This window comes from Herpailurus yagouaroundi, unplaced genomic scaffold, assembly GCF_014898765.1.
Source record: "Herpailurus yagouaroundi ecotype Mexico unplaced genomic scaffold, PumYag 28, whole genome shotgun sequence".
NCBI classification, from domain to species: domain Eukaryota; kingdom Metazoa; phylum Chordata; class Mammalia; order Carnivora; family Felidae; genus Herpailurus; species Herpailurus yagouaroundi.
This window is the reverse complement of record NW_024412376.1, coordinates 22,306,369-22,320,272: the sequence shown is the minus strand read 5'-3', so window position 1 is coordinate 22,320,272 and position 13,904 is coordinate 22,306,369. Positions and strand designations below refer to the sequence as shown.

The 13,904-nt window shown below is 36.2% G+C and overlaps 1 protein-coding gene and 1 pseudogene across 1 annotated transcript in view; one reads left to right on the top strand and one right to left on the bottom strand.

The window, feature by feature from the left end:
* ANXA10 (annexin A10) overlaps positions 1-13,904 on the top strand; it is a 99,967-nt gene that overhangs the window by 63,468 nt on the left and 22,595 nt on the right. The window contains exons 4-6 of the mRNA XM_040470992.1: positions 6,906-7,019; positions 9,007-9,097; positions 10,960-11,039. Of these exons, the coding sequence (XP_040326926.1) occupies positions 6,906-7,019; positions 9,007-9,097; positions 10,960-11,039 (285 nt within the window). The remainder of the gene's footprint in view (positions 1-6,905; positions 7,020-9,006; positions 9,098-10,959; positions 11,040-13,904) is intronic.
* LOC121027487 (40S ribosomal protein S27-like) lies at positions 3,741-4,098 on the bottom strand (annotated as a pseudogene).

The following is a 13,904-nucleotide window of genomic DNA, read 5'->3' as shown; positions in this document are numbered from 1 at the left end:
TGTAGATTAACTTTGTCTTTCTAGAACTTTTATAAGTAGGATCATGTAATATGTGCTCTTTTGTGTCCAGATTCATTTTCTCAGCACATAGTTCTTAACATCCATAGATGTCATAGGACACTTGGTTCATTTCATTTCCTTTTTATTGCTAAGTATTATTCCACATATGTATATGCCAATATTTGTTTATCCATTCACCTGTTGAAGGATATTTGGGTGATTTCCAATTGGGGTTGTCATGAATAAAGCTGCCATAAACATTCATGTTCTGAATTCATAAACTTTAAATTTATTTGTTAATGCTGCGAGTGGATTTCATGCAGTTTATATTTATTAGAAATTACAAGAGTTCTAAAGTGGTATATTCCTACCAGTATTAATATGATAGTTCCAAATGATCCACATCCTTGCTAATACCTGATATCATCAGTCTTTGTAATATTAGCCACTGAAGAGAACGTGTAGTGTTATCTCATTGTGGCTTTAATTCCTATTAGTCTAATGACTAATGTTAAGCATCATTTTATGGGTTTATTCCCCAATTGTTTATTTTTTCTGGTTAAGTATCAGTCCAAATCCCTTGTCAGTATTTTTATCAGATTGTCTTCTCATTATTGAGTTTTAAGAAATTTTTATACCTGCTGGGCACAAGTCTTTTGTCAAATATGTGAGTGACACCTGTGATCTTAGAAGAATTGAAGTTTTTATTTCGACAAAGTCAAATTCATCATGTTTTGTTTTGTTTTGTTTTGATTTATGGGTTGTTACTTTTATGTACTGTCCAAGAATTCCTTGCTACACCGACTCAAAGATTTGTTCCTATGCTTTCTCCTACAAGCATTAGAGTTTTAGCTTTTCTTTTTAGGTATATACCTATTGAATAACATACACGTAGTAAGAGCAGGTATCTTTGCCTTGTTCTCAGTCCTAGGATATGAGCATTCATTTTTCATTACTAGGCATCATCTCATTTTTATAAATGCCCTCTATCAATTTAAAGTCCCCTCTATTCATTCTTCCTTAAGAGTTTCTCTTATGTTTATGTGTTAACCTTTTCAAATGCCTTTGCTACACCCATTGATACCATCATTCAGCTTTTCTCCTTATACTGCTAAAACGAGGAATCGTATTTATTGATTTTCAAGTGTAAACTGAGCTTGCGTTCCTTGGACAAATCCTACTTGGTCATTACATATCATTCCTTTGACATATTATACATACTGATGGATTTAATTTATAAAATTTGGATATACCACATTTTTTTTGCATCTGTGTTCATAAGGGATATCAACATGCAATTTTCTTTGCATGTGAAGTTTTTGGATTTCGGGATTAGGGCAATACTGGCCACATAAAATAAATTGAGAAGTCACCTTTCATCTATTATTGCTACAAGATTTTGTGTAGAGTTGATTTGATTTCTACCTTAAATGTCTGATGGATTTTATTAGTGATTGCACCAGGGTCTAAAGATTGGCAAGGTGGGATTCATTATGAACTTAATTTCTTTAACTAATATAAAGAACTTCAGATTGAGTATAAAGTTCTGCTTGAGTTTTCTTTGATAATTTGCATATTTCAAGAAATTGGCACATTTCAACTAGTTTTAAAATTTAGTGGCATTCAAATGTCCATCGACTGATTAGTGGAAAAAGAAGATGTAGTATATATATACAATGGAATATTACTCGGCAATCAAAAAGAATGAAATCCTGCCATTTGCAACAAGATGGATGGAACTAGAGTATATTATGCTAAGTGAAATCAGTCAGAGAAAGACAGATATCACATGATTTCATTCTTATGTGGAATTTAAGAAGGCAAACAGATGAACATAGGAGAAGAGAAGCAAAAATAAGATAAAAACAGAAGGGTAGATGAACCATAAGAGACTCTTAAATACAGAGAATAACCTGAGGGTTACTGGAGGGGTGTTGGATGGAGGGATCGACTAAATGAACAAGGGACATTAAGGAGGATGTTAGGATGAGCACGGATGTTGTATGTAAGTGATGAATCACTAATTACTATTCTTGAAGACAAATTAGTTAATACAATTTAATGTTATTAAATTGTTCATAATATTTCTCTTTTTTTCCTTTGTCTGTAGTATTTGTACAAGCCACTCTTACAGGGGCGCCTGGGTGGCTCAGTCGGTTAAGTGTCCGACTTCAGCTCAGGTCATGATCTCACGGTCCGTGAGTTCAGTCCCTGCGTCGGGCTCTGTGCTGACAGCTCAGAGCCTGGAGCCTGTTTCAGATTCTGTGTCTCCCTCTTTCTCTGACCCTCCCCTGTTCATGCTCTCTCTCTCTGTCTCAAAAATAAATAAACGTTAAAAAAAGTTAAAAAAAAAAAAAAACAAGCCACTCTTACATTCCCAATATTGATATTTTGTATTTTCTTTTTTCTCTTTTAAAAAAATTTTTTTAATGTTTATTTTTGTGTGTATGTGTGTGAGAAAGAGAGAGAGACAGAGCATGAGCAGGGGAGGGGCAGCTAGAGAGGAGACACAGAAGGCAAAGCAGGCTCCAGACTCTGAGCTGTCAGCACAGAGCCCAACATGGGGCTCAAGCCCAAGAACCATGAGATCATGACCTGAGACAAAGTCAAACACTTAATCAACTGAGCTATCCAGGCACCCCTCTCTTTTCTTAATCAGCCCAATTAAAATTTTATTAGCATTACTGATCTTTTTAGAGAATCAGATTTTGATTTTATTAACAGTTTCTAGTATTTATCAATTTTTTGTTTTATTGGGTTCTGATCCTGTTATTATTTTCTTTGTTCTTATTCTGAATTTAATTTACCCTTTCTAGTTTTTGTTTTTTGATGTGGAATCTTGGATCATTCATTTCATATGTTTTTCTTCTAATATAAATATTTAAAGCTAGAAATTTACTGTCAAACACTATCTTAGCTGCATTCCACAAATTTTAACATGTTGCATTTTCACCTTCATCAAATTGAAAGTATTTTCTAACTTCCTTGTGATGTATTATTTGATCCTTGCATCGTGTCAAAGTATATTTTTTAATTTCCAAATATTTCAGATTCTCTAGATACACTTTTATCATTAGTTTTGAAGTTAATTGTGTTGTAAGGAGAGAACAAATTCTTGAAGAGGTACATCACAAGCCACATTGAAGGAAACATCTCAATCATGTCCTAGTCCAACTAGCCAGAACTTTATTACTGGGAAGGAGCTACAGGTGGGCATGGGAGAGGGTGAACAGGCGGAGGATTGAGAAAGCAAAGAAAGCCTGGCCAGAACAGTATAGTCAGGGAGTTAAACTCTCTATTTCCATGTCTAGGACAGAAATCATGATCTTAAGGGCAAAGTTGAAGTTTGAATGTAGCTTGTCCAGACCCCAGTCCCACTCCTACTTGACTTCACCCTTCAAACACTTGTACAAGGTAGACTTGACTTAAAGGTGAGGAAGAGGAAGAGTGATTAAAATTACTTAGTAATTTTTAAATAAAAAAAGTTATTCGATCTGTTGCAGACTCTCATAGATCCCCTACATGAATATCTGATTCCTTTTTTAAAAGTTTTTTTTTTTTTTAATCTGGAAGAGACCATTAAGAAAAGAAGTATTGTATCCTAGATTTTTAAAATAACAAAATGATGGGAAATTATTTATGGAAATAATTTTAAGGGCACAGGCCTCTTTATATAAAATATACTACATTTTAAATTTGTAAGGGGTTGAAATTAAAGTTTAGATAGCTAGTTTTTTTTAATCCAAAATCTGTTTATTGGGATAGTTCCCCACTCATGTTGACTCAGGGTGCATTTAGTGCTGCTTCAATCTGAAGGAGCATCCTTCTGGGAGCCTTGCTTTTCCTCCTGTCGGCTGGCACAGGACGGTGGAGCAGTCCACACATAGCACCACCGTCTGCATGTGGCTGAACACGGTGGTGATTTTGTAGCACCCTGGGCACTTCACGTCCATGAAGTAGGAGTTGGGGCTCTGCACCAGGCGCTTCTTCTTGTGCTTTCTTCTCTTCCGGGGACGGGTGCAGGAGGTCCTTCGCCAGGGGCATGTTCTCGTGGGCAAGTCGTCACCGCCGGAAAGGCTAAAATAGCTAATATTTTAATCAAGATTTGTATTTCTTGATGATGCACATTGAGAAAAAAAAAATCTTCATTTTAAGAAGCCATAATTATTTGTTGCATTAATGGGACACAGGTTTAGAGTTCCTTTGTCACCAAAATCTTCCATGGTTTCTGAGTTCCCACAGGAGCCGAGATCCAGTTATCACGTAATTCTGTGCTATAAAGTCTAGTTTAATACCCATCTTCTCCTCAAGTGGATCTTTCAGTCTCTACAGATTGACTTATTCACGCCCCCTAGGAAAACACCCATATACAGGTACAAGGATTTCCCCCGCAGGCTCTGCATTTTTCTTTTACTGACTGACTTACCTTCCTGAATGTGGAGAGAAACAGAACCAACAGCATATGCATATATGCACATACCTGCTTGATAGGTGGCATTAGTAAGACTCCCTACCGGACAAGTCTGGGAAGAGCATCTGCCACACCTGGGGCACCAGGTGTTTATCCTCTCAGGAATCTCCGATTGGCTCTTGGCTCTTTTAGAACTCTGAGCTCCCGGGATGGGGCTCAATCTCTCTGGGAAGAGTGGTATGGCCATAGCGCCGCAGGCCTCTCTCTGCCATTCTCCCAGCCACCCCTGACACTCAGCAAATCCCAGCACATCCTGGCCCCGCCCCTCCATCAGGATCCACACTTCCTCCTCCCACCTATCAAAGAAAGAAAGAAAGAAAGAAAGAAAGAAAGAAAGAAAGAGAAAAAATATATCTCTCTGTCCCTCAGTCCCTCTCCCACACTCACTCTCTCGCTGTCCAAATCATGCAGGACCTTATAGCAATGTTATGGAGCTCAACATTTCTTGTAACAGTAATGGAAAACTGTTCAAGGAGAGCAAGGTAATCTCTGTCAATCTAAAGAGAGATTTTTTTTTTTAAGGAATTAGCTTTCATGATTGTGGTGACTGGCAAGCTCAAAATCTGCCCGGTAGGCCACCAAGCTGGGGACTCAGGGAAGAGCTGGCAGTTCAATTTCAAAGGCAGTCTGCAGGCAGAATTCTCTCTTCTTTGGGGGATGCTAGCCTTTTTCTATTAAAGCCTTTAACTAACTGGATGAGGGCCACCCATGTTTTGGAGACTACTGCTTTACTCATCTACCAAATATGTTCACACAAAACCTCTAGAATAATGTACGACCTAAAATCTGGGCACTGTGGGCCAACCAAGGTGACACATAAAGTTAATCTTACAAATGGCTTCTCCATCTCCTGTCACAGTGCTGCATGTCCTTCCTTGTCTAAACGTAACTTGGTTCTGTAATCCTATAAATCCATTCTGATCTCTTACCTGAATTCATCTAATTGTTTTGTACTACTGCTTTAGGATCTTATAATGTGAAAAATGATATTGAAAGCCTTAGAAAATGTATTAGCTCACATTTTTACTTATGTTACCTCTGGGTTTGTGGAATGTCAATCTCCTTGAAAACAGAGACTGTGTTGCAATTCTCCAGCACCTACCACTATGTCTGGGAAATGGTATTAAATCAAACAGTATTGAATAACTGCAATCTTTCACTCAAAAAAATTTATTGAGCTCTTGTGTGCATAAGAATATAAGTTTCACAAGCTCATATGTTTATATATATTCTATTCTTTGATGTAGCCCCAATACCTAGAAGAAAGCTTGGCTCTCATCACCTTAACAACTATTTGGTAAATAAATTAGAAATAGTCACTGGTGCATAATGAGGGAATTAAATAGAATGTAAGTTTCATGAAAGGGGAGATCTTATGCTTCTTGTATATACTCCAAGCACCTGACACAACTCTGGGCATTTATTAATTGCTCATTAAATGAATTGCATTGACCCTAGCAAAAATTCAATAGATTCTCTGCATTACTTATGGATAAATGCTTTATTTGCTAAATAAGAAAATCCACAATCTAGGAATGATGTTGTCAGATTATACTAAATAAAATGAAAATTATGACTATTTTGTTTTTAGTTTAATAAAGCATATTATGTCTTATTGGCAGCTGTCACTTGAATCTATTATTGAATCACCTCAAAACTAAAATATTGCATATTTTTAAAGTACAACTGAATATACTCTATATATTTTACAAGAAATGTTAAGTTTTAAACATCTTTCAGATATCTTTGTAACCCTACAAAAAATGCATTTAACATTCACATTTTTAAACAGCCAGTCTACACTAATAAAATAAAAGTGAAAATTAAAATGATCAATTTTATACTTCTATAATCTGTATTCCAAGAACTAAAATTCAGCATGCTTGTTTTTCTCCTGAAGTGTTTAACTTTCAATATTTTAAACAAATGTATTACCGTGGCTATTTGATGAAAGTTCTTAGATTACTCAATTCATTTACACAGCTTTTTGGCAATAGTATAACCATGAACTCCTGCTAATAGATATTGCTTCAATGATAAAATAAAATGTATATTTTATTTAAGGACCAATGTTTCATTAATTCCATATAAGAAAACTAAGAACTCTCAACTATAATGTTTTTAGGTTTCAAATTTTACTTATTTTCATAATGAGATCAACACAGAAGTTGGGGCTGGGATTAGGGAAAGAAGATCATTTTGTATTTACATGACTAGAATGTCCATGTATATGACCTCTCATGCAGAGATATGATTACATAAGACACTTTCAAACCCATCAAGTCCATCCACTCCTGTAATGCAAAACCAGGTTTCTTACTATGTGAAATGACATAGGAAAGGACATCTTAGTAGAAGACTTTCTGCAATTATCCCATTTCTCTTGTAAAGTTAGTACCTCATATAATGAAAGTATTTACTTTTCCATCCATAGGACCTAATTGGTGACCTGAAGGAGAAACTTTCAGATCACTTCAAAGATGTCATGGTTGGCCTCATGTACCCGCCACCGTCTTATGATGCTCACGAACTCTGGCATGCCATGAAGGTACTATTCGGATACAAAAATATACCTGTAACAAGTGCAGGGCAATATTTAAGTAGAGAGGGAACTGCCCTGTGATGTTCCTGTATGTGATCAGGGATGGGGGAAAGAATATCTGAGCAAAAACAAAACAGTGAGGGGCGCCTGGGTGGCTTAGTTAAGTGGCTGGACTTCGGCTCAGGTCATGATCTCTCAGTTCGCGAGTTTGAGTCCCACAACCGGCACTGTGCGGACGGCTCAGAGCCTGGAACCTGCTTCGGATTCTGTGTCTCCCTCTCTCCCTGTGTGTCTGTCCCTCCCCAGCTTGCACTGTGTCTGTGTCTCTCAAAAATAAATATACATTAAAAAAATAAGTAAGTAAGTAAATAAATAAATAAATAAATAAATAAATAAAACAGTGACGATGCTATGCTCAGGTGAAGTGACCCTGTTAGGAAGAGAGGGATTCTACAGCCCAGGAGCTTGGATCAGCCTATTCTTTTGCTGCACAAACTCAGATTCACTGACCCAGCTCTATGTTGAACAACCAAAAAAACCCAAAAAAAACAAAAGAAGCCTCCAGGGCTGTCCATATTTATCACTCCCTAGTACACATTCATATATTAAGCAAAAATGTTATAAAACATGTGAACCTCTTCAAATTATTTGTAAAAATTGGACTAAGTAAAAGTGGGATACTGAGTCAGAGACAAAATATAGATAATATCTTTGTTTATTTTTGTAACCTCAAGTTACTCCTTTCCAAAAACTATTGCTCAAAAGTATAAAACGTTTTGGGGCACCTGGGTGGCTCAGTCAGTTGAGCTTCTGACTTGGCCCAGGTCATGATCCCACACTTGGTGGGTTCAAGCCCCACACGGGGCCCTGTGCTGACCAGCTCAGAGCCTGGTGCCTGCTTCAGATTCTGTCTCCCTCTCTCTCTGCCTCTCCCCCACTCCGTCTCTCTGTCTCCCAAAAATAAATAAATATTAAAATTTTTTTTAATTTAAAGTATAAAACTTTTACTTCTGAAGAATTATAATAATTCTTTACAGAAAAGTCATTTCCGAGAAATAAATTGACTACAGATTTGATAGAGACTGTGTTGGCTAGGGATTGGGTACAAAAGGCTTTTTAACATCTTCCAACTGCTGATATTAAACACCTGCAGAACCATTGCAGTCATTCCAATACGATTCCTGCCAATGACCAGATTATGCAATCTGCAAACAATGTGTGACAGGAGACAGGAAAGGGGAAAAATTAAGGGAACTTGGATTTTGGCCATCATATTTGCAGATGAGAATAGACATTGTATAAAATTCATATGAATTTCAACTAATCGCTTTTTTGAAGTTGCATATGGCAATTCCTACCTCTTGCAAAATGATGTGACCACAACTATAAGAAGGAAGTCATATGTTACTGTTTAGATAAACTGTTACATTTTATCAATATTACATGGAATGGTAAGGATTTCTAACATTTTCTGGAATATGTGTTGTTTTTATAACAACAGAGAAAAATCAGAGAAAAAAATCTGTCCATATAGCTGTAAGAGACCATAAAAAGCACCCAGCCTAATGTTTAGACCAATAGTACAAAATTTCACATTTAGGGAGAGGCAGGGAGTGGTCCCTGAAGCATCTTTAGGAAACTAGGAGACCCAGGTTCTAATTTCAGCTCTCCAAAGAATGATATTCTAGCAGCAAAAATATCAGTGCCATGAGCCTTGTTCAAACATCTTTTTCCACATTATTTAGAAAGTCCCATGTTGTTTTATTCTAAATGAAGGAATAGGATTTCAGATAATAATATCTCCTCAGGGTCAAGCAGCTAGTAAATAGCAGAGCCAGAACTGAATAGGACCTATCTTTATCCCAAACATCCTTTCTTTCCTCTCTGCCATCTCTCAGAATATCAGGAATGTTATAAATCTTTATTATACCTAAGATGCACTATTATTCCCAATACAAATGCCTTTATATTTCTCTCTTTCTCTGTATGACAGGGAGCAGGTACTGAAGAGAATTGCCTCATTGATATTTTAGCTTCAAGAACAAATGGAGAAATTTTCCAGATGCGAGAAGCCTACTATTTGCGTAAGGAAATATACATATGTGCATATATTTTACACACACGTAAACTTCATATTTTTCAAATAACACACAAAATATTTCAGTTTATGTGTTTTAAAATTTTTTCTAAGACACTCTGAAATTTGATATATCACTTACTCAAGACCAATCAACTCACTGAGTAAAACTGATGATTATATTACCAAAAATGAAACAATTCTCTGAACAATCAAGTTAAGCAAAGTTTCCAGGAAAAGAATTACAAGTTTCTATGAGGTGAGTGTTTACATTAATACAGGTAAATGCCAGCACTGTGGTTCAGGAGCATTTTATCGCTTACCCTAAAGAGACCAGGTATATAGACGAAATAAGGCTAAGTTCAATGAGCACTTAGCAAATTCTACAAATATGGGTAACTAGTTCACTTTGCATAAATCTCATCATCACTGTGATCTATCACAAAATCAAATTTCTACACATTTTAAGAGCAGATAAGCTATTTTTTTAAAAAGATCTAATGCTTTAAATTGCATTGCTTCATGTATTGCCTCATATTGAATATCAAGAAAATATTCTAGACAGTCAGCTCTGTTGCATTTGAACAAAAACAAGGGGTATTTCCCAGTGGAGATGAAGAACCTTCACTTAAAATACTAAAATGAGGGGCATTTGCATAGCTCAGTTGTTTAAGCGTCCAATTCTTTTTAATTTTTTAATGTTTATGGCAATGAGAAAGAACGGAATATGGCCCTTTGTAGCAACGTGGATGGAACTGGAGAGTGTGATGCTAAGTGAAATAAGCCATACAGAGAAAGACAGATACCATATGGTTTCACTCTTATGTGGATCCTGAGAAACTGAACAGGAACCCATGGGGGAAGGGAAGGAAAAAAAAAAAAAAAGAGGTTAGAGTGGGAGAGAGCCAAAGCATAAGAGACTCTTAAAAACTGAGAACAAACTGAGGGTTGATGGGGGTGGGAGGGAGGGGAGGGTGGGTGATGGGTATTGAGGAGGGCACCTTTTGGGATGAGCACTGAGTGTTGTATGGAAACCAATTTGACAATAAATTTCATATATTAAAAAAAATAAAAAAATAAATTAAAAAATTTAAAAAAATTAATTTTTTAATGTTTATTTATTTTTGAGAGAGAGAGAAAAAGACAGAACGTGCATGGGGGAGGGGCAGAGAGGGAGGGAGACACAGAATCGGAAGCAGGCTCCAGGCTCCAAGCAGTTGGAACAGAGCCCGACATGGGACTTGAACCCATAAGCTGTGAGATCATGACCTGAGCCAAAGTCGGAAGCTTAACCAAAGCATCTGATTCTTGATTTCAGCTCAGTTCATGATCTCACCAGGTGAGCTCTAGATTCATGAATTGGAGCCCTGCGTTGGGGCTCTGAGCTGACAGTATGGAGCCTCCTTGGGATTATCTCTATCCCACTCTCTCTGCCTGCCCCTCCTCCTCCCCCGCTTGTACTCTATCTCTCAAAAATAAATAAATAAACATTTTTTTACATATTAAAACGAGACAGAGCCCCTGGGGAAAGTGCTGGGCTGGGTAGCAGTTTATGGAAATAGAATGCATAAGAGCAAATTTTGAGAATTAGAGAATGTGAAATGACTTTCAATGGTGTTTTTCAATTTTTGAATAAAGACAATCGTTTTTTTAAGAAAACAGACCTGTGCCTATGCTACTGTTAGTTACCACATTTCTTTGGAGAACTGTTTAGAAAATTGGCTTCAAGACAAAGAGATGTCAATAGATCGATTGTATTTCCTGTGCTTTCCACCCACAACTGGGGCAATAGCATTAACTTATACAAAGCACATTGTTATGTGGTTCTATAATAAATCATACCTTTAACATGAAAGTTTTTTTCCCCAGAATACAACAGCAACCTTCAAGAGGACATTTACTCAGAGACCTCAGGACACTTCAGGGATACTCTCATGAACCTGGTCCAGGTATGAAATTCAAAAATTCACACCATTTTGCATTATTAAAAAATATATGTGTTTCCTTTTCAAAAAATAGAACAGAAAACTCCAGTTTAACAGTAAATTCTGTATAATAATGTTTACTTAATGCCAGCTAAATTCCAACCACTATAATAGAAACTTGATTTGGATATAGAAATAAACAAATATGAATAATATACCATTTCTATTCTCAAAAAATCTACTACATATGTTATGATTATAGAAATATACATAAGTAATTATACCTTATAAGGTAGTTAAAAGATTTAAAATATTACAGTTACAATTATAATTCTAATGAGAAATTATAATTCTATTTCTATTTTTTTAAAGCTACTAAACAGGTTGGGTGCATACTAACTTCTGAGGTCCTAGTATAGACTAGTAGTAGCATGTTTCTCACTTAATAACTACAAAATACTGTAATATAAAAATTCTTATAAACATTTTATAAATAAAAAATGTAAAACAAAACCTACTAGGTTCTAGCTCTCTGTCTAAAGAGCTAATAAGTAGAAATCCAGAATTTGAATTGATTTCTATAGACTCGCACATGCCAGCATCTGATCCTCAGCTCTACCTCAGAAAATTCCGTGGTATTATACATGAACACAAAGGAATACTGCTTCAAATGAAAATTTGACACATTTTATTTTTATCTACTGACTAAATGGTATTATTTCTATCCAATTAATGTTTCTTAAAAACATCCCACACATCAGGATTGTAACAATAATAATATTTTTAGGTATAATTAACCTTTGTCTTATATAATCTGTCATCCAATTCAGCAAAGGCATTCAGGAATGTAAAGAGAATCGATATTCAGTTCTTTACTAACAAAAGAAGACCTAGATGTCCAAACTGGAAAAAGTGTCTTAGGAACCAGTATTTTGGCTTGGTTTTACGTCGTATGAGTGTGTGTGTGTGTGTGTGTGTGTGTGTGTGTGTGTGTATGTAATGTATGTAATGAAGCAAGCATTTCTAAAATCCCAAAACTTCTCTTTTTATGTCAAGAACATAACTGAGTAGTCGGTAGCTAGCATATAATTTCACCAAGAACTGTAGGTAGACAGGTTTTTTACATGGGGATGTAAAATTAAGAAAAAATTCCATTGTCTTTAATGATAAAAGAATAAATGATAGCCCTTCTAGGGAATAAGGGTGGAAGAATGATATGTAGAAAGATGGACAAAGACCCAAGAGGGAGAAGAGTAGGGTAAGAATTCTGCCTGAGGTCCTTCAGGAGTCCAAGGCCCCACACACTCAGGAGGGGAGTCAGAATCATCAGATGAAAATATGGGATGTACCATGGAATGTCCTTTCTTCCTTTTCTCTGAGCCACTCTGGTTCCAATTGCTTCTATGAGTTCCTGGAATTTTTTTTAGCCTCAACATTTTTATGGCCACTATTGCCAAACTCTGAGATGTTCTTCCTTGCCCTTTGTCCTGTTCAGGTTTATCTGAAGTGGTGCTGTGGAGTATATCCTCCGTGAGGCTTATATCTCTTTCACAGCTCAATTTTGGCAAATGTAGACATCTAACAGTTTGTTTGCAGCTTGAGTAGCACACTTTTATTTAATCTGGATTTACAATGTTTTGGGAAATGTAAATCTCTAAGAAACTTGGAAGAAGTCTAATGTAATTGATTCCAGTGAATACTGTATACCACCTAGCCATACCAGAACTTGTTTCCTAGACCTATTTCTTTGCATCCTTGCACTCTCCCTGACCATGCCTCTTGTTTTTCACAACTAAAAGCCAGTTCCTTGGAAGTCCTCTCAGATAACATATTTAGTCAGATACACGCTGCAGGGCTGAGTCTTAACAGGTGTTTGCTTTTCAAATCTTTTTCAGGTTCCAGCTTACATTGCTTGGGATCAGTGGTTCCCCCTTATAACTGTTAGGGACACCAAATATCTGGACTTTCTCTCTACCTCTTTTATTTCAGCTTGCAAACCAGGCAATTATTTGCTGAGCTCATCTCTTTCTTGTAATACATGGCCAAAAGCATAAAGTAAATGACAGTTATCAAATTCACATGAAGACCAGAATGGGCTCTCTTGATCAGCTTACAGCTCTCCTCCAAAAAAAAGTGATTCAGGGGCTCATTCTTTTTCCATCTAGTGGCTAATCCATCTTCACATCTTGCTTCTAATTTCATCATTCCAATCCACAATCTACAGAAGCAGAAAGAGGGTGGAGGATTGTTCATGGGAACTTTTATGGACCTCACTGTGATATCTATCACTTTTGCTCACATTTCATTGGCTAGACCTCCATCAGCTAATTCCCCTTATAGTCAGTTTTTTTGTCCTTAAAGAAGATGAAATAAGTTTGGTGATCACCTATCAGTGTGAAAATGAGACTTGAAAACTGAAACCAAGACAGGCCAGTGAGCAACAGAAGATGGAAGGATGAAGATATACTTGGCAATAAGCAGGAAGTCTATGAGGATGACTATATTGGGCACAAAGAGAATTTTCAAAAGGAGAGCAATATATAAACAAAACAAACAAACAAACAAAAATGTTCTGCATTATTTCTTATAAGTACTTTAAAAGTAAATGTCTTTACATTTCTATCCAAGCTTTATGTTTTTTGACATATCACCATTTTAAGTGATCTTTTGAAAGATCACTGTGTGAAAGTTTCTTGGCCGTACTTCTAATCTAACTCATAGAATGATGACGTTCATCACACTATATACTATATACATATTATACAATGTTAATCTGAACATATTAGCTGTATTTTTGATTTCTATATAACTAATCTTAACATGTGTAATTAATTCATATGAGAAAAACAAACACCCACCTCTATTTTAATCTTTTATTCCTTCTCTTTT